Raw genomic sequence first — 24,824 nt, 5'->3', positions numbered from 1 at the left:
GATGCCGAAATCCTCGAGGCGTTAACAGCCAGCTCCCACAAAGAGCATTCAGTTACACTGAGCATCCCCTTTGTCCGTGCATCCTCAATACACACCCGGCCGCTCCTCCATGCGTCCACGCACGCCCCACGTATACGGTCCCTTTGTGTCCTCGCCTCCCCCCCACTCACAAAGAAATGCCCTTTCCACAAGGCATGCACCCAGCCTCGGACACAGCCCTTCGCCTTCCCCCGAGACACGCGCGACCCGCCGCCGGGCACAGCGCTCCGGTACCTACTTGTATTCAAGAAACAGTCCGTAAACCTCCTAAAGCAGCTTGCAGAATTAGATCCATCTTCCATGTCTGGCCCTAGGAGCAGGGGAGACGAGAAGGAGAAGAAGGCGCCTCTCTGCCGCTGCTGCCGCCTAGGAGTCCTGCTCCCGCCGGGGCCGTCGCCTCCTCGGATCCCGTCGCCGCGGGCTGCTGCTGCTGCAGCGGCGAGGGAATTGCAGGACCACGGGCGAGAGGCGGCTGGGGAGAGGAGGGGCCGGGAGTGGTGCTGCCGAGGGCCGCCGGCTGCGGAACGGAGCAGCAAGCCCTGGATGGAGGAAGAACAGAAGAGTCTCCTCCTGCCGCTGCCGCCTGGATGGGCGATCAAGTGAGCTGCTGCTGCTGCTGCTCCGCCAACATCTCTTCCTCCTCCTCCTCCTCCTGCCGCTCTCGCTGCCTCTCCTCCTCCCTCCCTCCCTTGGAGACTTGTGAGGTTAAAGGAAAACGAGGAGGGGAAACGAGGAGGCGGCGGCAAGAAGTAAAAAGAAGATGGAGAAGCGGAGGAAAAGGAGGGGATTGGAGCGAGGAAAGGAGCCGCTGCCGCTCTGGAGACGATGCTGGCGGAGACGGCAGAAGAGGCTGTCCCTGCAGCGCGGCTCCTGCTGCTGCTGGTGGTTGTCAGGAGGACAGAGAGGGAGCTGTAGGCAGCCGAGCCGCCTCCAGGAGCGGGGGGAGGAGGAGGAGACCCGCCGCTGCCTCCACCTCCACCGCTCTGGCCATGGGAGTGGAGCAGGCGGCTGCCGGAGCCGGGCTTTTCCCCGAGTGCTGCAGCCAGGGGGGCCGAGGGGCGGGATAAGATCCGCTTCTCCGGGTTGGACATGCTTCCGCTCTTCCCTCCCTTTCCCGGCAGTTTAAGGCAGGACGCCTAGGAGAGATACCGGACTAAAGCGAAAGAGGAAGCCGAAAACGGACGGAGCCAAACCAGGGGTTACCGTGGATCGGTCCTTCGTTCCCTCCGGCAACCCCCGGGCACTATTTCCTTCGCACTCCGGCTCCCCGCCCTCATAAAATCCTCACATTTCCGTTCCCCCTTTAGGCCAGAGGAACAGGGCGCTACTGACCGCTAAACGGTTCCAATCCCCTTTTAAAGTCCGCTTTTCCCCATGCTCCCACCTCACATTCAGAGCAAGAAAACGGCAACAATCTGTATTTTCTTCGAGCGAGGCAAATATTGCCCCGTATGTGCGCGCTCGCCTGCAAAGAGGCAGATACAATCACTGCAGTGCCGCTTCCAGCAGCAGCGCCGGCCGCCAGAAAACGCCCACTGGCGGAGCCAGCGCTTCCCAGTCTGCCTCCCTCCCTCCCATCCTCTCATTGCCAGGCGCGCACACGGGAACTACGGCACAGCGGTTACCTAAAGGGAACGCGAGGAGAGACACGAAGAAAAGATCCTCCCTATGCGGTCTCATTATTTTAAACGTATATTTCCAGCCGCTGAGATCAAAAGGCAGACGCCCTGCGGTGCCTGGAATGGAGACGCCACAGAACTACCCCTCCGTTTCTATGGGACATCCAACACCGTCCCTATGCGAAGAGGCACAGTCCCTCCCCATCACACATGTTTGTTTCAGCCCCCTCCCCGCCCTCCCCACAACTTGGCACACTAGCAGCCACCCACCCCTCAGCCCCAGCCCTCCGGCCCCCCGAGGGGCCGTCGCAGACCCTTCCCTCGTGTGCAGCGTGGCCCTGGGGCTGCCACCGGCCTTGCTCCGCCGGCAAAGGAGCCGCTGCTCGTCAGCGAGCCTGTCACAGCGGCCAGCCGCCACCCAGCACCGGCGCTGATGTCCCCTGGCATTTGGGGTCCCGACCCGCAGCTCCCGTCGGGGGAGCACTCCTCCGCCGCCGCCTCGCCCCGCCAGCCCGGGCGCAGTCCGCCCATCCCGCCTGCACGGCGCCTCGGCGGGCAGCGCTACCGTGTCCCTCAGCGGGGCAGCCGCCGGGGGAACGGCCGGTCAAGGGAAGCCCGAAGATGGGCTCAAATCGGAGAGGGCCTGAGGACCGCGCTGAAAGCCCTGGCCCTGCGTATTTCGTTTTCGCCCTAAACTCCCTCTGTCCTGGGCGCCAGCGGCCGTCGAGAGGGGGGCAGAGAGGTCCGAGCCCACCAGAGTTCACCTCTGGCAGCGGGGAAAGGGGGCCGGCGTCGCCAATCGGCAGCAGGGCTCTCCTCAGCCCTGCCGGGGCAAACCCTTCGGGCCAGGCGGGACGGCAGGCACCGTAGAGCTGACGCCCCGCGCCGCTGATGAGCGCGACGGAGCTCCCGGGCTGCGGACAGCCCTCCGCCGGCTGCCCTCCCGGGACAGCCTCGCCCCTCAGCCCTGTCAGCGCCGGGAACGGGCGAGCATCGTTTATCACTCGGGCCGCCCGTGCAGGCGACGGAGCTCACCTGGACGGGGGCCGCCTTGCCCGGCCGTCGCCTCCGCTCGCCCGGCGGGCAGCTGCCGGGCAGCGGGGCTTCCCCCGCCCTCGGAAGGGGCGCTGGGGCTCAGTGCCCGCTGCCCGAGCACCAGGCTGGCAGCTCCCTCGGGCACCACGGCGCCGACCGCCAGCGCGGGGGGCACCTGCAGGGCTGGACTGAGAGGGACCGCACACGCCGCAGGGCCACCCCGCCGCGGGAGGACGGCCCGCGGCTTCCTCGCCGCAGGTACCTGGACGGAGCGGAGGGAACGGCGCTCCTCGGGCAGACGGCGCGTCCCCCCGGAGCTCCCACCCGCCAGCGGGCGGAGAAGCTGCGGCAGCGGTGGTGCCCACCCAGCCGGGGCCGTCGCCGTGCCGCTGGCAGCAGATTTTGTTGCGATGCAGCGGAGCCCCTGCGCAGCCAGGGCGGGCGCTGCCCCGCGGAGCGCGGCTGGAGCGGACACGGCGGGAACCGTTGCAGGCGCTGGCGAAAAAGATGTTTCTGCGGTCGCTGCCAGCAGGGCACCCGAAACGCGGGAGATTCTGTTTTCCTCCTCTACCTTCCCGGAGATCAGACCTTTGTGTCGTCCGCCGCCACTCTAGGTGCTGCGTTACCGGGTCCAGGTGTCTGCGGGAGTCCTCATCAAACTACCGCAATCTTCCTATTTCGCTTCAAAATTAGGGTCGCTCTTTCGAATTTCGACTCCTTCTTTGAAAACAGTATAAACCTACGCTTTTTTGGCTTTTATTTCAAATCGTTGAAATATTTTATACTATCATTTCGGATTTTCTTTTAATGCTAAAATACCCACCAGCTCCTGTTAGAGTCTTTAAGTATCAATCTGTAAGGCTGCAAGAGATGCTCCTCTGAAAATAACAACGCTTTCAAATTAAAGTGCATTTCCAGCAGCTGAATGTTCTGTAACAGTAAGAAACAATCCACAGAGTCTGCAAAAGGTTTTAAATGCAAAAACATATTAAAAACTCTAATTAAAAGAACAAAATAACTGCAAAACAATACAAAAAAACTCAGACGGGGCAGGTTTTACTAAAGTGTTTCCATCTACATGGTTCTTAAAACCTCCTGTTGCTTAAAAATCCTGAACTGAAATGCAGAAAACTGAATCTGCTTTTGTAATTCACTTCCTCTTAGTATTTTTGTATGACTTTATCAAAACAGTTTAATAACTTATATCTCATGTCTATTTGTGTGAGATGTTTTTATTTCCTTAAGTCCATTAAATATAGAGGTTTTTCCATGGTAAATGCTGCACAATGACTAGAGATCCAGCAAACATTTAAATTCTCCAAGAGAAATCTTAGCTAATGGAAACAAAATTTTAGTGAATTGTGTTTTGTTATTGCAGCCTATTTTTTTAACAATTAACAACTTCTTATTAGAAAATCTCTAATACTAAAATGTTTAAAATTAGAGATAATCCGACTGAAATGACCGACAAAAAACAAGAGCTAGTCACCTGAAAAAATTAAAGTAACTGCTTTAGACAGATTAGTCCCAATTGTTCTGTCAATACCAAGAGTAAACTTCTGAAACTTTACATCGTCAATTTATAACTGTAGAAATCTTGTTTAACTGTGCTAATCTTTGCTAAATTCTTCAGTTGCTGTTCACCCAAACTGCAGTTGTTCAAATATTAATGCCTGAAACTGGATATCTATCTATTTATACAAGGCATGTCAATTGTGCATGTATAAATATGTACGTGTATAATCATCAAATCAAGCAAAACACATTTTGATTTGTAAGAAATTATCAGATATTCTAGAAAAGCAGTTTTCAGGTTAAGGGTTATTTACAAACTATTCATTAGATTAGTTTTCATTAACCATTGGCAATTCATACCTGATTGGTCACCTGCTTCTTGACTGGGCAGGCAAAAACAATCACAAAAAAGAAATTAGATGACAGAGAAAATTAATTTTCAAGCTCTGTAAATATATATTTGTAAAATATACTGATTTGCAGACAAGTTAAATATGCTTCATGGCCATCTCAATACCTGGGGATAAATTAGTGATGAATCACATTTGCTCTTCAATGTCAATCTGGGTTTTCATTGCTCAGCCAGTATCACAATTTCCATTGCCGTAGAGAGATGAAGTCACTGATCCCACTGTGGTACTAACCATACACCCACATCATTTACCAGAAAAGTCTCAGCCACTGCAATAGGAATTTTTGATATGAAACAGTGAGATTTGCTACATCATCCCCCCTAAAAAGGATTTTAAAAACTCTGAAACACAAGTAATGCAAGTTAAAATACTCTGATGCATCCCCTTGCGTCAGGTGCAAGGGTTCTGATATGGATGCCCTGTGTCAGCACAACCATGAGCAAAAGTCTTTAGTTGTATTTGCATGGGTAAATATGATTTCATGAGAACTCAGGAGTCAGAGTGCCCAATGAAGATATCAGGAGGTCTAGCATGCATCGTACTTACAGGAACACGCCTGGTTTGAAAGAAACAAATAAGCCTATTTGGCAATGATTCGGTAATCTTAGTCAGAACACTTGAAGAAAAACATTGTGGAGAAAAAGTAAAATCAAGTTATAACAAAGGTTACTTGGTATTAAATACAGCTTAAAGCCAATATCTGTTTTTTCCCAATTCTGTCTGCTCCATTTGAAGAATGACAGTGTATCACTTTTTGTCTGGTCCCACTCTTTTGCCTGGTAAATCCTCTTATCCTTATATCCTAAGAATTCATTCTATGATATATAATCAATTCCTTGGGGGGGAAAAAAAAGGAAGAAATAAGACAGATTATGAGGAAAAGGAGTTTATAAAAATGTAGGATGTAGTACATAAAAATGTAGGATGACAGCAGTAGAGGATGACAGAGCTGATGGAACCAACCACCTGAATGCGAGTGCGGCAGAAGCAGCCACAATGAAATAGAGAGAAGGCAACCTGTTGGAAAGGTGGGGCAGGCAGAGTGAAAGGATAAATGCAGCTAAACCCCAAGCTCTTGAGCTGAGTAAATACAGCCCCAAATAATTTTTCCCCCTAGGAATTTTCTGGTAAATGATCCCACAGAATATAGCAATTATCATCCAGTCCAATTGCTATCATAAATTAGAAACCTCCAGAAAGGACATTGTTTCCTAAAGTCTTGTTCCATAAAGCTTTAGAATAATTTATAAATAACCCCATTTCTTAAGGGATTCTTTTTTACAAAGGATTATTCTCAAACACTGTACTCATGCAAGGAGTAAATTTGTTTAAAGGGTATATATCAGCCATTTTCTAAAAATCCCACAAACACCCATCCAAGCCACCTCTTTTCCACAAGAATATTAACTCTCAGTGTTGGTAACTTGCAAACATGTCCTAGAAGCCATCCTGAAAGTGTTTTGGGGAATTACCTAGTCCAAGCGGAGAAGAAATACTGGGAGATCCAAAATAAACTGCAATTCATTCAGAAAATCAAAACAACACATTTTTTAAGAAGTCCAGGTCTGTTCAGAGACATATAGAAATAGGAAAAATATATCTTGTTTGCTTTCAGTAGTTTGTTCAGCTTTGCTTATGTCACTTCACTTTCTGCTCAGCTTTCAACATAGCTGAAAGGTTTTGTGGCTGGAACTGTAAATGATAAAAGTTTCTCTAGAAGCACTATGCTATGTGATGTATGATGGTGGGTACATTATTAAAGCTGTGAAGACCATGTCTTTTCCTGCTAATTTTTTTTCCTTTTAGAAATACACTAAGCTATGAAAAGTTTTCAGCATTATTTTTCTGGGGAAAACTGCAATTCTTTATGGAAAGAAGATAGCTCAAGTGCAAAAGTAGGACATTATGGGTTGCAAAATTTTCAAGTAGACATATTGCTATAGATTAAAATGTAATAAAAAGTGAAATAAGATTAATTTTAGAATGACAAAAAAAAAGCTAGTGTCAAGGTACAACTGGAAACATTTGCAATATATTTACTCAGATTTATTTCCTATGAAAGAAGCTAAACAAAACTTTATGAAGCCATCTACCATTTTGTGCTATCCCATGCAGTACAAAGATCAAATATTTACTGGTTTTATTTAAAGGGTGTTCAGAAAGTGAAATGTCTTTCTGGGTTTAAGTTACTTTAATAAAAGTAGAGGACATCCTTCCAGAAAAAACTGTCCTTTAAATAAATTAAAACTCCAGTAGCAGCTCTCTTTACAGAGATGCTCTATTATAAACCCAAAGCACCATAAAAACACAGCAAGGTCTTTGATACAAAGACCATCTTTTGAATTATGTCCCACAGAACAGGATCCTGGCCTGGGACCAGGGCCTCTGAGTTACTAATGAAATACAAACAGCAAACGACGTAAAGGTTGGCATGGTAGGCAACAGCACTGTTGTTATCTAGTACTATTGGAATAGCCATGTTTATTGCAAGAGAACTAAATAGGGCTATCAGAATTTTTGTAATTCTGTCTTCCTGTTTTCACAGTGAAATCTGGAGTTAATTTATGACAGAACTTTGTTATAATTAGCTATCTGCTAGAGACAAATAAGTTATTTCAATTCCGTGTTCAATCAGAACATAGAAATTCTATTCTTTACATGAATTAAAGAACAGTTTTAACAAAAATCCAAAAGAAAAGGTCAATACTGGCTTATATTGTACTGATTCACCATGAGCTGTGTGTGCATCTTGCTAGCACGTAGCACAGACCACACAAAGCTACTGTCCCGACAGGAATGCCAGCTTTCCACCATTAATCTCTCTTGCAACCCCTTTCTTCACTTTCCAAAATTTTACAACCAGTAGAAAGAAGCAGACTTTTCCCCAAGATGCTTTGCACAGTTCATGAGAAGTTCTTCTGCTCCATCACTGGCAAATTCTTTGATGGAACTAGCAATCTCCACTCTGAGTTTAAGTGTAAGACTTTGTTCTCTTTGATATTACAGCAGGTGCAAAAAAAAAAAAGAGACTGAGTCTAACCTTTAGAATTACCTACATTTGCACCTTGTGATGTCTGAGCATTGCTCGAGGGAAACAAGCGGTATTTTAGAAGAATGCTTTTTCCTTTTCACTTGAATTCCTCCTTCCTTCAGTTGCATTGCAGTAATTACCAAACTATCCCCCTGTGAGGAACAGGACTTTATTCCTGCCCATCTGTTAAAAAGTCATATCTGAAACTGTGGCTGTTGATAGTGAAATGCAGTTATTAGCCTTCACAGTTAATACCCTGAGGAGATAAAAAGTGCAAAGAAATGCATACTTCTAGCAATCACTGACTATTTAACATGTTTTCTAGAACAGTTTGGTTTCAAATCCATGTTCTGTTTCTATGTAGAAACATACCTTTGTAATCCTGAAAACTAGAAAGATTGATTTTTAAATGAAATCTTGAACTCTTGGAGTTTGTTGTATACACGCAGCTGTCCTATGTGAGCTCTCAGACTGATGCTGCTGTAACATGCATTCATTCAGCACCACAATCAAGCTGATAAAATTGAGAAAAGTTTATTATCTAAGTAACTTTTCTCTATTCAATCCTCACTTTAGGAACCAAGAAATTCAACACAGCTTATTTCTTTACAGCAGCACTGTACATGCACACACTATGAACAGGTACCTGCTATCTTTATATTCCACCCTAGGACATACTTGCTATCTTTTTCTTGTCTGTTCTTCACACTTCTCCCTCTATTTTTTTTTGTCTTTCCCCCCCTCTCTTTCTCTCACACACAGACAGTATTTCTCTAGCTGCAGAATCAACATAACAGTACAGATTTCCCTTAGGCAATACTTTAACGTCAGCATGTGAAGACCACAACATAAAAGGCTGGGGTATTACTGCCATCCTCCCTGAGTAAATACCATCTCACATATGCAACCCTAGACCATTGAAGACAAGCTTATTTGACTCAGTACAATTCTCCTCTAGAAATAAGACACTACTGTCATACACCTTTATTCATTCTCTTTTATCTCTTTGTTTACTTATTTCCCATTATCTTTTTTACCATTATCCAGAAGCCCCTATTATTCCAATAGCTTTTTCTCCCTCATGCATGATCCATCCTTCACTTCACCATTTCTCCCCATGCTGTCACATGTGCTGTGTCTTAGCAAACATACTTCAAACTGGCAGCATCCCTGTTCTCTCAGCTGCAACAAGTTCTTCACCTGCTTTCCTCGTACTACTTCCAAAGTCTTTCTCCAGCAGAAGCACATCTTCCTGCCCTTCTGCTGGCCGAGCCCCACAGTAAGCTCTGGTACTCACAAGGGGAGGGGGACTCTTCCCAAACCTTGGGTCTAAATAAAGCTCAGCTGTTGAAGTAGAGGAAGAGGAAGCCCTGAGCTGCCTGTGGAGGAGGCTTTAGGATGGTAGAAATGAAGCAGCAGTGTCTTATCAGCTTGGCCACACAGACAGGAAGTTGCTCACCTCTCCTGCTGGACATGGGTTCTCTGAATGAATGTTTGGGAGACTGAGTACAGACCATGGAGCTCAAGCAGGACAAATAGGAAACATCCTACCCCCATGGTAACACAAGATCAGCAGCTCAGAAATAAAACAGGCACAAATAATTTCTTCATGTGTTTTCCTTAGAAAGAAAGTAAAACTGGATCCCATAGTTATAACTGACAGGAGTCCTGTTCAGGCTATCAAGCTTTGTATTTGTGCTAGCCAAACAGGATGGGGATTTTAAAATATATTAATTGCTTTATTATATAGAAAACAAACACAGAGCAGTATACTGACCTCACATTTGGAAAGAATAGACCTGAGTATTTAGCAGATTTTTGCAAAGTTTATTTGAACTGATTTTTTTTCTTTCTGAAAATTTCCTGCACCTTTAGGACAAAATCAGAAGGGAAAGCACAGTGTAACCAACTTGAAACAATCTCTAGTATATCCTCAGCTCAGCTTTCTCTTGCTGGATACAGTCTGCAGAGATGTAAATGCTGCACCTTAGGTGTGACTATTTTCAAAGCAAAGCAACAATGTGGCTTCCATCAAACCCCATAACTCAGAATCCCTATACTGAGAAAGCTTCTGGTAAGCCCTCTAGTTTGTAGTTTCTAAGAGAAGAAAAAGTAAATCATGCAGTAGTCCCAACACCCGCGTTATATCAGACCATCTCTACATCTGATATGGCTCATGCACACTCAGATATAATTACCTATCATTACCTTCTTTTTTTTCAGTGCAGATTGACATCCAGACAAAACAAGCCAGTAATGCAGGAGCAACTCTGAGTTTATTTCTGGATGAAGGATTCCTTTGTGAGACTCTAGACCTTCCATTTAACTAAATTTCTATGTGGAGTTTTCACTCAACGTATGTGGAGTTTTTCTGACCCAAGTTGTGGTTTGACTGGATGGGGCTTCAATAAATAAAATCTGAAAAGCATTATTAGAAAAGCAGAAAATTTTATTGCAAATAGCTTTTCCTGCTTATCAGCACATGCTCTGCACATGGCTTATCATAATACATACTCAAAACTGTAGACAGTTTTTCTTACCTTCAAAACTATGGGAGTTGATTTTCTGACTATTTCAGCCCCATGAAGCTCTAGAATAACAGGATAACTTTAATGCAGCTGTAAATGATCTGTGGAGCAGGGCTTTAAATTAAGGGGAAAGGGAGCCGAAGGAACCTTTAAATGGTGTAGGAAACAAAAATGAGACAATCAAGCAGAATTTTGGTGAGAGGGAAATGGCATGTGCCATAGGAGGGAAACCCACGCACTTCCCGCTTGCCTAGAAACCAAGCTCTGGCTTCAGGTGCTGCCATGTGGAATCCACCACTCTCTTCCAGCTTAGTGGAGCTCTGAAACAGAGGCCTGAAAGGGATCCCATGATCTCTGACATTAGTCCCTACTATTGTGGACAGGTCACACACCCAAAAATCAGTTACATAGCTTCCAGTGCTGCAGTAAAAAGGTCATTCACAATCTCACTCTGCCTTCTCCTATTTTCCAGCCAAAATAAATGTATGGCCATTTTTGTTGGACCAGCTTTAAAAATATATTCCACCTTTTTAATATTTGGTATTTAAAAGGAGCAGTAGAATCTTTCCCAGACCATTTTCCTTGACTAATCAAGGCACAGTCTATTAGTTCTTTCATATAACAGTAGCTCTGTCTCCTGATGTCCCACTTCACAAGCCCTCCACTATATATCTTCCGCTTGGAATTCATTTGCTCAATACAAATGACTACTACAAGTTGCAGAGAGGCTCTTGCTAAGGCTCTGCAGATGGATTCTTGCTAATGTTTTAGAGACAGCTTAAATGTTTCCCCTGTCCTTTTGCAGAAATTTTGCCTGATATGTAATGGTCACAGTACTGGGAGGGTGGGAGGAGTCACTGTTGACCAAGTCATTTTGTTATGAACATAGCCATGAGCATTTTCTTTCCTCTTTGTTGTTTCCAACTGATGAGCTCAAAGACAGTATTCATATTTTGTCACTAGGTGAATGATTTTGCACTTTGTACTGCTATGCTTCATTCTGCTTCCAGTCATACAGACTTCAGAGCTCTCTGAATCATACCAAATTCTGTACCAGTTCCTCTCTGTGCAGAAAATGGCCTCTCAAATTTTATAATTTGTAAACTCTGCTAACACAACCTTACTTGCATATAGGAAAGAAATTACAAAACCAGTCCAGACCCCAAAAAATAAATAAATTCAATTTGTCACCTTCCTTATGCCAGCAAGGCATTTGTCTTCCCTTTAGCTATAAGCACTTCATTCTCAGGTGGTCTACAGCACCCAGCATTTCTGCAGGCTTCACAAATACTCAAGACATTGCCTGACAGCTCTGTAAAACAGGGAAATATTATTCACTAATGCTGCCTTACAGAGGAAGAAGCACAGAAGTTTCATTTTTCCCCCTAAAGTTATGCAGGAAGTTTTAAAAAAGAGTTATAAAAGACTGTTGAAAAAGAGACACAGATGTATTCTGGTGTCCCCTCCCCACCATTCCTAAGTCCGCAATATCACCCTCTGTTTTCTCATCCATCTCAAGTATGAGGAAGGAGCCTGGGCTGGTACTGGCTTCAGGCAGAGGCAAAGTCAGCAGATCCTGAAAGACACAGACTGCCAGAGGGTACCTGGCTGCCTGCTCTGCCTTTCCAGGAAGGCAAGCAGACAAACTCTTCCAGTAGGGTAGCGACCCAAAGAGCACAGCTCCAGCCCTGCCTGAAAACCCTCCTGCTGTCTCAGCCACCAAGGGGATGATGTCCTTAGTGCCTGCTGTGCTGCTTTTTTAAGGAAAACAAACTTCTGCTCTCCTTTGTTTTCCCCCTCCCCACAGCCATTTTTCTTTGTTAAACATGACACTCAAGAGTTTTTAAAATAAACCCTCATATTCAACAGAAGTGTAATTTTTCAAAACCACACTCATGGCTGAGATCAAACCATTCCTCATTGTTGGTGAACTACCAGTCTTCTGTGTAAGTCCGATCTACCAAACATTAATTTCCAATGTAAGTAAATGATTTAATTTAATCTGAGAAGATTAAGAAACTCCAAACAACAGCAACTGACCTGTTATTTGACTAAAAAAACCCAAAAAACCCCACCCAAACTCCACCAACTTCTTGGCTTACTTTTTGATCATAGCAAGATGTAAAAAAGCCCCCACCTCCCCAATTATACCTACCTTCTTGTGAGAACTTGATCTTTGTAAACAAATATCTGGCCTGGCCTTGGTGTAGAAGGAAGACTCCCACCTAAAGAGTAGTGCACTGTTAATATTAAGAGCTTTCATGAGATCACTGCATTACTCTGCCAAGTGAAATTATTTGATCCATGTGAACCACACTGAAGCCTGGTACATAGTTTGAGGTGCTTCTGAAGTTTTTCTTAGATTTTTTCCAATAGTTGGGCTTCAGACAGCAATATAAATGTAACTGACACAGCAGCAGTTCCTGCAGCGGCACTGACCTGTACTCCTTTTTGGGACACAAATCACCCGACCCCAGCAGGATTTATTACAGCTGCTGCTTCTGTCTACACTGTATGTCAGATTAAGTTTTTCAAAAGGCATTTTGAAGCTTATCCTGTTTTGAGTAACAACAATTAAAAAGTTAATTCACACTACTACTCTTCCATGAAAATCAGCATAGCTGTGTTTCAGCAAAGATATTTCTCTGTAGAGAAGAGATCTCAGTGTATACTACAGCACTCTAAGAAAATGCACGAATAAATGTAGAAGTAATGGAAAGGATCTGGAAATCTAATGCATGAAAATATACAAAATAAAAACGCAAAACAGCTGTTTTATCAGATGACATGTTAGAATTCGTAAGGAAGGGAAATGTAGAGAAAGGGGATGGAAAAGTAAGTGGACCCAAGTGGAGTCACCATCTTGGAGTTCTGGGGGAGTATTTTACTGTTTAGCTGGTAGCTATTTTAAATTCTACCATACCCGTTCAGCAGTTTCAGGCAATCAGAAATATACTTGTCTAATGGACCCTCTAAGTTCTTACTTCCCAAACCATAAAACAGTCTTCTTGATGAGAAGGCCAAGATAAACAACGATAATTCACTCATTTACCTATGTGAAAGATTGTGTCCTTGCTTTGCCTGAAACCTTGCACTTGATTCTTTTCTGCTTTGTGCCAGCATAAAGCCATGGATTTCAATGGATTGGGTTTATTTCTACAACAATCAAAGAAAAGAGCCAGACCACACGGTTTTGGCCTTTTCTTTCATCCCTTCCCTTGTCAGACTGCCTTAGTCACTCTTCTTAATACTTCTGTTTTTTTCCATTTCAAAGCCTCTCCATCTGCAGCTCACAGGGATCTGGCTGAGATGAGGTTTTCTTTCTTTCTATGGCAAAAATGGAAGTTATCTAAGCCTTACACTACAGGTGAGTACTTGCTGCAATTACATGGGACAAGGAGTAGATCTATGTCTCTAGAAGCACTGGAAATTTAGGAATCCCCATGCAGGTATTTGAGTTGCATGAAATGAGCAACAGAATAACTTCAAGCCCATCACCCTAATTAAATGAATCTACCAGATGGAAAATCACTCAAAAAGCTAACAAGACTCATATTTTGCTGATTCGTCAACATGTGCCTTCTAAGCATGTTTGAAAACAAAACAAAACAAAACAAAACAAAGTCCTCTGAAAGCCAGAGAAAGCAGAATTACGACTGGGCTTTTCACACATGAGACCAAACCAAACTGTCCACATTTGTAGACATGGTCTTCACTGGCTATTTAGACAGAAGGTACATTTTTCAAGCCCTGCATTAACTGAAGAATAAAAGGGATTTCTTTATAGTTCTTTACAATAAGTATAGTTTTAAAAGAAAATCATGTGAGACAAAAGGAATAAATAATATACAAAAGCCCATTTGCACTTAATACACCAAAGAAATTGTTTAAGGTTCATTCCTCCTTAGTGTCACTGTCTGATTAGGTTACTCACCATAAGTTATGGTGGGGATAATTCTGACTTTACAGAGAACTTCAAAGCCATTATGTCCTGCTGCTTGGGAAATGCTATGTTTACTTGAAAAATACTTTTTCTGAATTTCTTTATCTTTGGCATAATTATTTGTATTGTACTTCCCATAAAAGCCTAATCAAATGGGCTTTTTGACTCCATTGATACACATTATTAATCATGGTTTTGTTAGACTTTTGCATATTCCAAGCACAGACATTGACTGAGCATCCTCAGCTGACAGGTCATTTCAGCCCATGTTTAATCCTTGGAATATTTTGTTCTTGTGTGTTTAAGGGATCTGTGAACACTGTGTTTGTACAAATGGCACACAGAACTAACTAAATAATTAATGCTGAATATTGAGGTATACCTTAATACTTGTGCATGGTGATGGTACCTGGTTGTTTGCAGAAACTTGAGGAGTCAGGCTACTGTAGTGTAGTTAATAACTAAAAAGGTTTCCTTCCTCTCCAGAAGTGCTAAAACTGTATAACTGGTTAAAAATATTTAGAATATGCAACGTGTAACCATGCTGTTGGAATCACTGCTATTTTAGAAGTGAGGTGTTTATAGACAGCTAACAAGGTTAAGCTTGAAATTAGAAAAGAAGTTCACCTAAGTTTCAGAATTTAGGTTGGTAATTCAATGAAAAATTCAAGGAAAAATCCTCTCCCATGAGAAATTCATTCCGCAGGTGACTTCACTGAGATTTCTTGCAGGTTCTTCCAAAGTTTCTAAGAGTGGACCCCCTCAAAACAAGGCAAGACCACTAGACAGGCTCATCTGCAATGGCTTCTTCTATGTTTCTAGCAATCCTTAATTTAGGAAAAAAATTGCTTAGGAAATGGGTTTAAGTAGAGCAAAGTTGCACTTCACATGAAGAAATTTGGGAGTACTGAAGACAAACAAGGACTTCAGAACAAAGCCCAACGAACAGAGTGCATTTCCAAAGAGTAACTGGCTGGAACAGTTGGTTTAAATTGTTCTATGTGGTAAAACAGTACCTAAGAGTAGGAAGCAACTAAAAATACTAGTGTTCATATGTTAGCAATAGTGTTTTTGCAAAACATTAAAATACTGTCAGAAAGTAAAGATTAAAGCATGAAGCATAAATGTAGTGGTTGCCAAATGTCACTGTCCCATATTGTTAGAAACTCTGAAACGTGCCTGATGACAAGTGCCTTCTGGACATTTATTTTCTGCCTTTTTGTCTTACTCCTTCCCCCACCTCTAGTCATCAGTTTTCCTTTGCAGCTCCATGAATCACAAAACTGAATGCACTCTGAATCACCCCAACACTCACCCAAAAGGTAATTCCCCAAGCAATAATTTGCTTGATGTGGTGGTTGCAAACAACATATATGTGGCCGAGGCACAAGGAGCTATGTGTTACCACCAGTCAGTTTTGGCCACTGAGGCCAGTTGAGCTCACCAGGGAAAAACACCCCACCTTTTAGAAAGTTTAGCTATTTCCCCCCCTTGATTTTTTTTTCAAAATTAATCTGTTCACAAAAACAAGCAAACAAAACCCAGATGAAATCAACAAAACAAAAAATAATTTTAAAACTGTCTGAAATAAAAAATGTAAACATGAAACTAAAGGGACTTGCTGATATGCGCACACAAAGATCCCCAAAATCTCTTAAAATATTAGATTTTAATGACCCTGTCTTCATGTTCAAGAACCTGCGCTTCATATTCATGCTGGGAGACACTTTTTGTGACAACTTGTTCCACACGTTGGAACAGATTTAAAATGAGAAATAATAATAAAAAAAAAAGACTTTCTCTAATAGTAGAGCAGGCTCTCTTGGGGGTGAGTGGGCTAAAAAAGGGTACTCAGAAGGCACAGATGGCACTCCTGGATTGGGAATGGCACTTTGCTGCAGAATTAGTTCTCCCTCTGACAGCCCATCTTCTTCCACCCCACAGAATTCCCCTCTACTGCCCATCCTCTTCATTCAGTCCCTCAGATGACATATCCTGCCGGTACTCTGCTCTCTCATCCTGCTCTCTGCTGACAGAATAACCATTGCATTTTACTCAGCTATCCAAACTGTTATTTGGTTGCCCCTTTTCCCTCTCCCTCAATAACGGCCTGCAATGATGAAGCAAAATTGACAACCCAAAGTTCATGCAGACAGGCATCACCTCTACCAGGAAACAGGAGATATTCCACAGCAACAGGTGGTGGAAGTTCTTGACACCTTCTTTTTATGTTGGAAATCTTTTAAACGTATCTGCTGTCTATTTCTGTAGGTGTGAGTATGACTGAGATCGTTTTTATCTCCTTATCTTTCATGTCTCTGTACATGGAGCTTTACCTTCTTGTCTTTCTGAGTTGTCCCCTTGACATATTTTACGTTTGGGTTTCTAGGAGCTGGTACCTTGTTTCATTTTAACATCTTTATGACTGTGCATGAATCATGGCTACAATGCTGAGCACAATGAAAGACTCCACAGAAAGGTCTTAGATAAATACAGCTCCCTGTACCTTTAAACAAGGTCACCCTTTCTCTCTGTGAAATCACTGCAACTCTGGAGCAAGGCCTTGATCTCCAGGGGTGCCAAGTGGGGTCTGACCCCAGAAAGAGAATTCAGTCCCTTCCATACCCAACCAAACTTGTCCAGGTTGCCAAGCTCTGCACCATCACCTGCATTCAGCACCCAGGGGTTCCCTGTGCGCTCCGTTCCCCCACCATTTATCCAATGCCAAACTCCTTACTTTTACTTTCCAAGGCCTCTCTACAAGTAAATCCCCTTATTGCCTGCCCAATCTCCTTCTCTTGCTGTCTCCATCTGCTCAGCCTGGCCCTCCCCCATCTCCATTCACTCCCTCCCTCCATTCCTTTTGTGTCCCCCTCATATGCCTGCTTGCAAGCTCTTTTCATGCTGTCTCTGTGCCTGGATTTCTCTTCTTAAACCCCATCTGGCATGCATTCACTCTTTCTTCCTCCCACCTTATTCCCCTTCACAAAATTAACTTCAATGAGACTTAAACAGTGGCCTCTGCCACATTGAGAAAAATGCCTTTAAACTTATTCATAATCTGGAAAACTCACTAGCATCAATGATCTGAATTACTTTTTCCAATAATCAAGCCAGTATCTCCTCCATTTCCTTTCTTCCCTCTTCCCTCTCACCCCCCTCCATGTTTCCCTTCTCTCATTTGTTCTCCTTTTAACTTGAGTTGGGAGCTTCTTGGGGAATCTTTATCTTCATCAGAAAGTGCTGTGCATGTTCATGATAACTCCAGACACTACTGAAGATGCTACAGCTGAGCACTGTAAGTAAACACTAGCCCAAAAGGGCGAGTTGAGAAATCATAACTAGAGATTCAGCTTGTTTCAAGAAATGATTACCTGAGGTAAAGTCTGGTAACTCCTTCTTTAAGAACAAAGGATGGGTGTTTTGCCCTCCCAACTGAAGGCAACAGAATCCACCCAGAACTCCTGTCTTCCAGCACATGGGAGAAACACACAGCATAACCCAAGCTCCCCAGCATCTCCAGACCTGCAAAGAGCGACCCTTTCTAAAGCTCGGGATGACTGCATGCTCTCCACATAACCGTGCCAGACTTGGCATTCCTCTCCCAAAAACAGCAACCACTGAATTTCACTGCTAACACAGGACTAGTGTGCTGCCCATTTTGCGGGTAGGTAAGCACATCTGTCTGCCCTGCCCTCTCCAATCTGAACTGGAGATAATGTGTATATACCCAAAAATGAGCTGTGAAGACTATTTTTTCCTCCTAACATACAAAAGAGAGTAAAGATGTATTGATAATTTGTATTGACATTGATAATTTGTATAGTGGTATCATTCAAGAGCTCCTGAGAGGACCCACACACTGTGAAACCCCTACTCTGATGAGTCTGTCGCCCAAGGCCTCTAAGGATGTTCCCAGTGAAGGCAATTCCGCTACTGGGAAAAGCACTCTGGGAAAACAGAGAGGGAAGGCACAGACACCAGGGACAAGAATGAGAGGCAAGGATGGCTCCTGACCAGCTGTAAAGGGTGGAGGAACCAAAAGTCTTATGACAGAGGCACAACAGACTCTTCTGCCTATTCCTTCAGCAGTCCCCAATGGCAATTTGAAACCATACAATTAATGCATAACAGGTTGCATCAACATAGTAGTCTAGCATCAAACACAAAAAAGAGCACGTGTTTGCATGTTGGCAGTGTAACACTGAATCAGCATTTTCAGTAATAGCAAAGGAAGAGTAGAAAGATACCAAAACAACTTTCTTGCAGGGTAGAGCATCAAAATCTGCAATGGTACAAAACTAGACTGGAATGGGTATCTCAGGAGGCTGGTAATAGCAATAGCATTTCACCCTGAGACTGACCAGACTAATAATTGAGTTATTAATGTCTTAAGACTCACTACAGAATTCCTCACTCCTTAAGAAAAGTTGTCTCATTTCATGCACAGGGAGAAATTTCTGTCAAGAACAGCTCAAACCTTTCTCTATGTTCTGATGGCTTTCTGGTTGCCTGTAGGGCATTAATGGTTGCAAATCATTTATATTAAATGGAGGGCAACTACACTTTGAAAACACATCTCAGGAATGAAAAATTATTAACAAGAGTGCTCAGTAGCTTCAGTGAAGGAAACACAGGGCTAAATCACTTGCAGATTTAACTCTATTCATTTGTAAGGGTCCTTCCAGCTAGAGTAGAAGACATGACACTGCTTCTGTGCTTAAATCTCAGCCCAGGTCTGCCAGTCTGAAAGCTATTGGGGAGGAGCAGGTGGAGTTTCCACAGATGGGATGACTTCAGCATCCCAGAATAAACCCCCTGTAATCCAGGAGGAAGTAGTTAGTGACCTGCTGAGTCATTTAGACACTTACAAGTCTATAAGACTGGATGGTGTTCATCCAAGGATACTGAGGGAGGTGATGGAAGAGCTCACTAAGTCATTGTCCATCATTTATCAGCAATCCTGGCTAACCAGGGAGGTCCCAGATGACTGGAGGTTGGTTGGCCAATGTGACACCCATCCACAAGAAGCACCAGAAGGAAAATCTGGAAAACAACAGGCTTGACAGCCTGACCTTGGTGCCCGGCAAAGTTATAGAACAAATCATCTTGAGTGCAACCACGTGGCACATACAGGACAACCAAGGGATCAGGTCCAGCCAGCATGGATTTAGGAGAGGTAGGTCCTACCTGAACAACTTGATCTCCTTTTATGAACAGGTAACTCAATTAGTGGATCAGGGAAAGGCTGTGGTTGTAGTCTACCTGGACTTCAGCAAAGGCTTTGATACTGTCTCACATGGCATTCTCCTAGAGAAGCTGCCAGCCCACAGCTTGGACAGGTGCACTCTTTGCTGGGTTAGAAACAGGCTGGATGGCCGAGCCAGAGAGTGGTGCTGAATGGTGCCGTATCCAGTTGGCAGTCACTAGTGGTGTTCCCCAGGGCTTAGTATTGGGCCCAGTGATGTTTAATGTCTTTATTGATGATCTGGACAAAGGAACTGAGTGCATTCTCAGTCAGTTCACAGACAACACCAAGCTGAGTGGAGCATTGTTCTGCTGGAGGGTAGGAAGGCTGTGCAGAGGGATCTGGACAGGCTGGACTGATGGGCTGAGGCCAATGGTATAACATTCAACAAGGCCAGTTGCCAGGTCCTACACTTTGGCCACAAAAAACTCGTGCAGTGCTACAGGCTGGGGGAAGAGTGGCTGGAAATCTGCTCAGCAGAAAATTACTTTGGGGTTCTGGTCAGCCAGACAGCTAAACATGAGCCAGCAGAGTTCCCAGGTGGTCAAGAAGGCCAATAGCATCCTGGCCTGTATCAGCAATAGTGTGGTCAACAGGAGCAGGGAAGTGATTGTCCACCTGTACTCAGCACTGGTGAGGCTGCACCTCAAATCCTGTGTCCAGTTCTGGGCCTCTTACTACAAGAAAGACATTGAGGTGCTGGAGACTGTCCAGAGAAGAGCAATGGAGCTGGAGTAGGGTCTAGAGAGTAAGTCCTATGAGGAGCAGCTGAGGGAGCTGGGGGTGTTTAGCCTGGAGAAAAGGAGGCTTGGGGGAAACCATATCACTCTCTAAAACTACCTGAAAGGAGGTTGTAGCAAGGCAGGGGTCAGCCTCTTCTCTCAGGCAACTAGTGACAGGATAAGCGGACATAGTCTCAAGTTGTGCCAGCAGATGTTCAGGTTGGACATCAGGAGGAATTTCTTCACAAAAATAGTTGTTGAACATTGGAATAGACTGCCCGGGGAGGTGGTGGAGTCACTGCCCCTGTAGGTGTTCAAGAAATGACTGGATGTGGTACTTAGTGTCATAGTCTAGTTGATAAAGTGGTGATCTGTCAAAGGTTTGACTCAGTGATCTCAGAGGTCTTTCTCAACATAAAGGAAATTCTGCAAATGATTCTGTAATCTTGTTGACATTTTCGTGGGCCAGAATTATTATTACAAAGAGCAATCACAACCTCCCATCTGAAAATAAATTTAACTCTTGAGAGATTGAGTATCACTAACCCTTACACTGAGAGGAATCTCAAGACTCCTCCTTCCAGTTTACTGACCTTCAGTTACTAATTATTTGTCAGGAGTGTGATTCTTTTTCATGGAGAAATTTTATGAGAGGGTGTAATTAATCAAACATCTGACTGCAGGAAAGTGCTAACACCCATGAAAGCTAATTTTCAAGGACTTGTAAAGACTAATGCACCTTTCTGATAGTACTACAAAATCTATTTGATCAACAATTCATCCCTGAGTTTTTATCTCTGCTAAACTAGCAGAACCCCAGGGACAGTCCTGGAGTTGAGAGAGTGACAAGAGCAGACTGTATTCAGCAACCACCATACATTTCCTTATAATTCATTAATATTTTACTAAATTTTTTATTCTCTTTCATTAAGAAGAGCATTGAGTTGTATCACTATGAAGCAGCAGTTACCTAAAGCTAGCTTTATTAATTTTTTTTAGACTTCATTTAGACTATGTATTTACCAGTTTTCTTGTCAGGGCTTTGAAGGAGAGATAGTCTACTGTTCTACATTAAAGCACTATGACAAACTAGCACAACAGACGTCTGTTCTGGGTTAGTCCAAGCTAATTCTGGAAAAAAGATAGCAAGTGGTCATTACAGGGGACATGGATTAGGCACCTTAAAAACACCATTTTCAATTGACTTTTCTTCACTGCAGTTTAGGAGCAACCTCTGCCCCATGTAAACAGTAGCACAGTGAGGTCTCCTCACGGTGTTTGCCATGCTATAGTGACAGGACCTTGGCACAAGTGATTTTTTTTTCGGGGGAATACTAGGGTAGAGAAAGACTTCATGGAGCCTCCATGCATGTACATACAGTGTGCATGAAAGTCAGGGAGCAGGAGAAATTACTGAAAACCTAATCTAAAACACCTTGTTACTTTACAGTAACAGTCCAAAATGCTGTAGCCATAACATAATGTTAAGATGTGGTTGATTTAGCCACTGCTGTGAAAGACTAAGTTTTATTTTGGTGCCTTTTAATAAGAGGGAAGGAAATGCCTCACATTGCTCAGCAATGATTCCTTTGGGCAATTAGGAACAACATCAACAGGCTAGAGGGAGGTTTGCCCAGAAAAATGAAGGGTGCGGGCCAGAAAGCAACAACAGCAGACCCTTGGAGGTTTGAATGTAACATGAAGGCTATCCAGAGGCAAGACCGGGAACATCCTAAATCAGGAAAAACAACAGTAGCTGCATGAAGTCCATTCTGTTTTCAGGTTTACAAAAGCTCCTGCAAATGAGTGAGCCATGTGAAAACGTTAAAAGGTTACAGATAAGACATAGAGTAAACTCAGCTGTATCTGTGTCACAACCAGCAATATGCTGCATTCCTAACTAGAAGATCCTGGATACATTTTGGAAGGGACTCAAGCTGCCAGGCTCAAAGCCAACACAATCTGTGGGTGGGTGCTGGATGCTTGCCTTGAAATCTCCTCCTTGCCAGCAAACCTATGGAGTAACAATGGCATCAGTTTTGGAGGGAGATTTCATAGTATTCAAAGCTAGAAGAGACCACAAGCTGATCTATGCAATCTCCTGACATTAAATTTCGCTACTGCCCTTTCTGTTGAGAATGACAATTTTGGCTATAATAAAGCAATTGATTCTTCAGTCAACCAAGCTGTCTGCATGTTGCAAGACTTCGAGCAGGAAGGGAAGACGGAACTCAAATCCTTGTAACTACAGATGTGGTACAACCACACATTCCTTGTAGGTGATCCACATACCTATCCTGACAGAAAATCAAGTTGATTTCCAGGTCTCAGCTGAGCGATCAGGAGAATAATTTTTTCCCCTGGCAGATCCAACTCTGATCAGCAGTTTCACATGTGATATAAGACTATGTGACACTAGATAGGTATCTTAAAATGAGAATTCCCTCTACTATCTACTCTATCAGGTCACTCATCTAAAACAGTGTCCTGTCCTTGAGGAGTCGTATAAAGGTGAAAACCACCCCCAGAAAGCATAAATATCCTTCCTAACCTCTGTGGGCAGCCAGATGAAGCCCTAGAGCATGAGACTTTATTTTAACATCAGGTGTCTTCCAGAAAGACATCAGAAAGATGACAGGAGGAAGACAACAGGATGAAAAGATGAAGTAAAAAAATACAGCGCTGTCTCAATTGCAACTAAACTGTCCATCTCCAGTACACTATGTGGGAAACTTACAAGTTAGACATTTTTGAAGACCGCACTCAGAGATAAAATGATTATTTAAATTATAAACTCCCAAACTCTTCTTCTAGCCCTGTCCAACCTTTGAAAAGCAGCAGCAGAAGGAATTTTTAACAAAGAAATTAAAAGAAGGTAGACTAAGCCCACTGAAATGATCACATGAGAAATAAACATAACAGAAACCTGAAAAATGAGAGAGCAAACTAGGCTCACTGTGAGATAACAAAGCAAGCATTAATTTGAAAGTGGAAGATTGAACCAGTTTATTCTGTATGTGAGGAAACAAATATTAACAATGTGATGACATTTTCAGGTGAACTAATAGGTGCAAGAAGCAAAAAAGTAAGTCATGAATGAGGAGTAAGCAAGTGTATTTTAGGGACAGAGGGAGATGAAGTGCTATGTCAGCATGAGTTACCTAGAGATGAAAGATGAAAAACATGACTCATTCACTATTTGTACAAGTATTTTCCAAGTATTTGGAAACAGACACCATAGTTCCAGTGCTTAGCAAATAAAGATTCTAAAAGATAGGCTGACATTATCTTTCTAGAAGACTAACACCTACATTTTTTTAACCCTCTGAGATATTTATGAGTAGCCAGGGGGTGAACTTGGAACTATGAAATTTAATTAGTGAGTCAATACAGAATTATGAAGCTTAAATCAGGTCAAATTAATTTTTATGCGTTAGCTGTTGGTCTTGATTCAGGTGAGGAACCAACAGATCCAACCTAACAGACCTTCAAGGATATTTGCTTTTTAATCAGGTTCCATGTGGATGGTATTGCCAAATAATCCGCTTCATTCATTAACAGCAACTTTAAGAAATGGAGGTCATTCTCTAGATAGCATGTTAAAAAGCCCATCAGCTATCACCATTGGGAAAGCTTTATATATAAAGAATGGGAGCATAGAGGCAGATACCTAAATCTGGAGGGTTTGTACCCTGCCCTGAAGCTGGTGAGGAGCAGACCACCGACAGGGCTGTATCGTCATCATTCATTGATGCTTCACATCGACTACTAGAACTTCACGATCCCTTGCACTTTACTCTCCAGGCAAGGCTCTCCTGGCAGTTTGCAAAGGCAACTGTTGCACACAGACAAACAGAGCTGGGAAAGGACTGATGATTTATCTCAAGTCACACAGCATGCATCTGGGTTTGTGCCGGCGAAGCAGTCGTGGTTTTGCCAATAGGAATTATAAGAGTAAACTATCAGTGGGTTTAAAAGACGTGCTTGCTTCTATTAAGGTCATGTTGAGTGCTGTTGCTAGCATCAGTCCTACCACTGCAGCCATGGAATTGTTTTCCTCAGATCCCTCCTCTGTTTCTAGCTCCTTTTATTGTGGAAAAATTCACATGGTTTTGTGCTTATCCTCAAAATACTCATCTCTATGCCCATACTCTCAGTGTTCATCAATCTTTTCACCTCCCTCTGCCAGCCAATGCCCGATTTTGGCAGTTCTACCTCCCATTCTCTGCTCAGAGCAGAACAGCATTAATGAAGGCTAGCAGCTACTTGATTGTAACAAGAATATCATGCTTTATAAATCCAAGCAAGTAATATGGAAGTAGCATCCTATCACACTGTGCTGTGGTTGTCTGGTATCAAAAACAGTGGTATATGAAACATCTGAGCAGGACAAGGGTTATTTCAGCTTTTTATATGTGTCCACTTGAAACTTTTGCACCAAGTACAGAAACTCAGACTGAAGTATCTGCTCTAAAAATCCTTAGCTGTTCAGTTTCTTCATTTAATGAAGTGGTTTCTATATGCTTATGTATTCTTGTTTTTAACTTTCATCCAGAAACAGACAGAAAAATTCCACTTAGAATGTTTTATTGTTTTAAAGCCATGGTAATAGTACTTGAGCTGCAGTTTAAAAACTAATCACTCAAGTTTTAAAATCATGGTGATCCAAAGGATGTTGTCAAAAGTATAAGGCAGGGATATCGGGACAAAAACCGACTGAAACCCTACAAA

At 43.4% G+C, this 24,824-nt stretch overlaps 1 protein-coding gene across 4 annotated transcripts in view; it reads right to left on the bottom strand.

The window, feature by feature from the left end:
- PDE10A (phosphodiesterase 10A) overlaps window positions 1-24,824 on the bottom strand; it is a 353,359-nt gene that overhangs the window by 173,240 nt on the left and 155,295 nt on the right. For 2 of the 4 annotated variants that reach the window (XM_051811132.1, XM_051811133.1), the window contains exon 1: window positions 278-1,588. The exons of 1 other annotated variant lie outside the window; for it this stretch is intronic. In XM_051811132.1, the coding sequence (XP_051667092.1) occupies window positions 278-1,130 (853 nt within the window). In that variant the 5' untranslated portion in view covers window positions 1,131-1,588. Of the gene's footprint in view, window positions 1-277; window positions 1,589-12,331; window positions 12,516-24,824 lie in introns of those variants that run through there. One more of the 4 variants, XM_051811134.1, reaches the window with a different exon arrangement.

Source organism: Manacus candei, unplaced genomic scaffold (assembly GCF_025592945.1).
Source record: "Manacus candei isolate 608988 ecotype Guabito, Panama unplaced genomic scaffold, ASM2559294v1 h1tg000081l, whole genome shotgun sequence".
In the NCBI taxonomy this organism is placed as follows: Eukaryota; Metazoa; Chordata; class Aves; order Passeriformes; family Pipridae; genus Manacus; species Manacus candei.
Note: the sequence above shows the minus strand (reverse complement) of the source record. Positions and strands in the feature narration are given on the sequence as shown.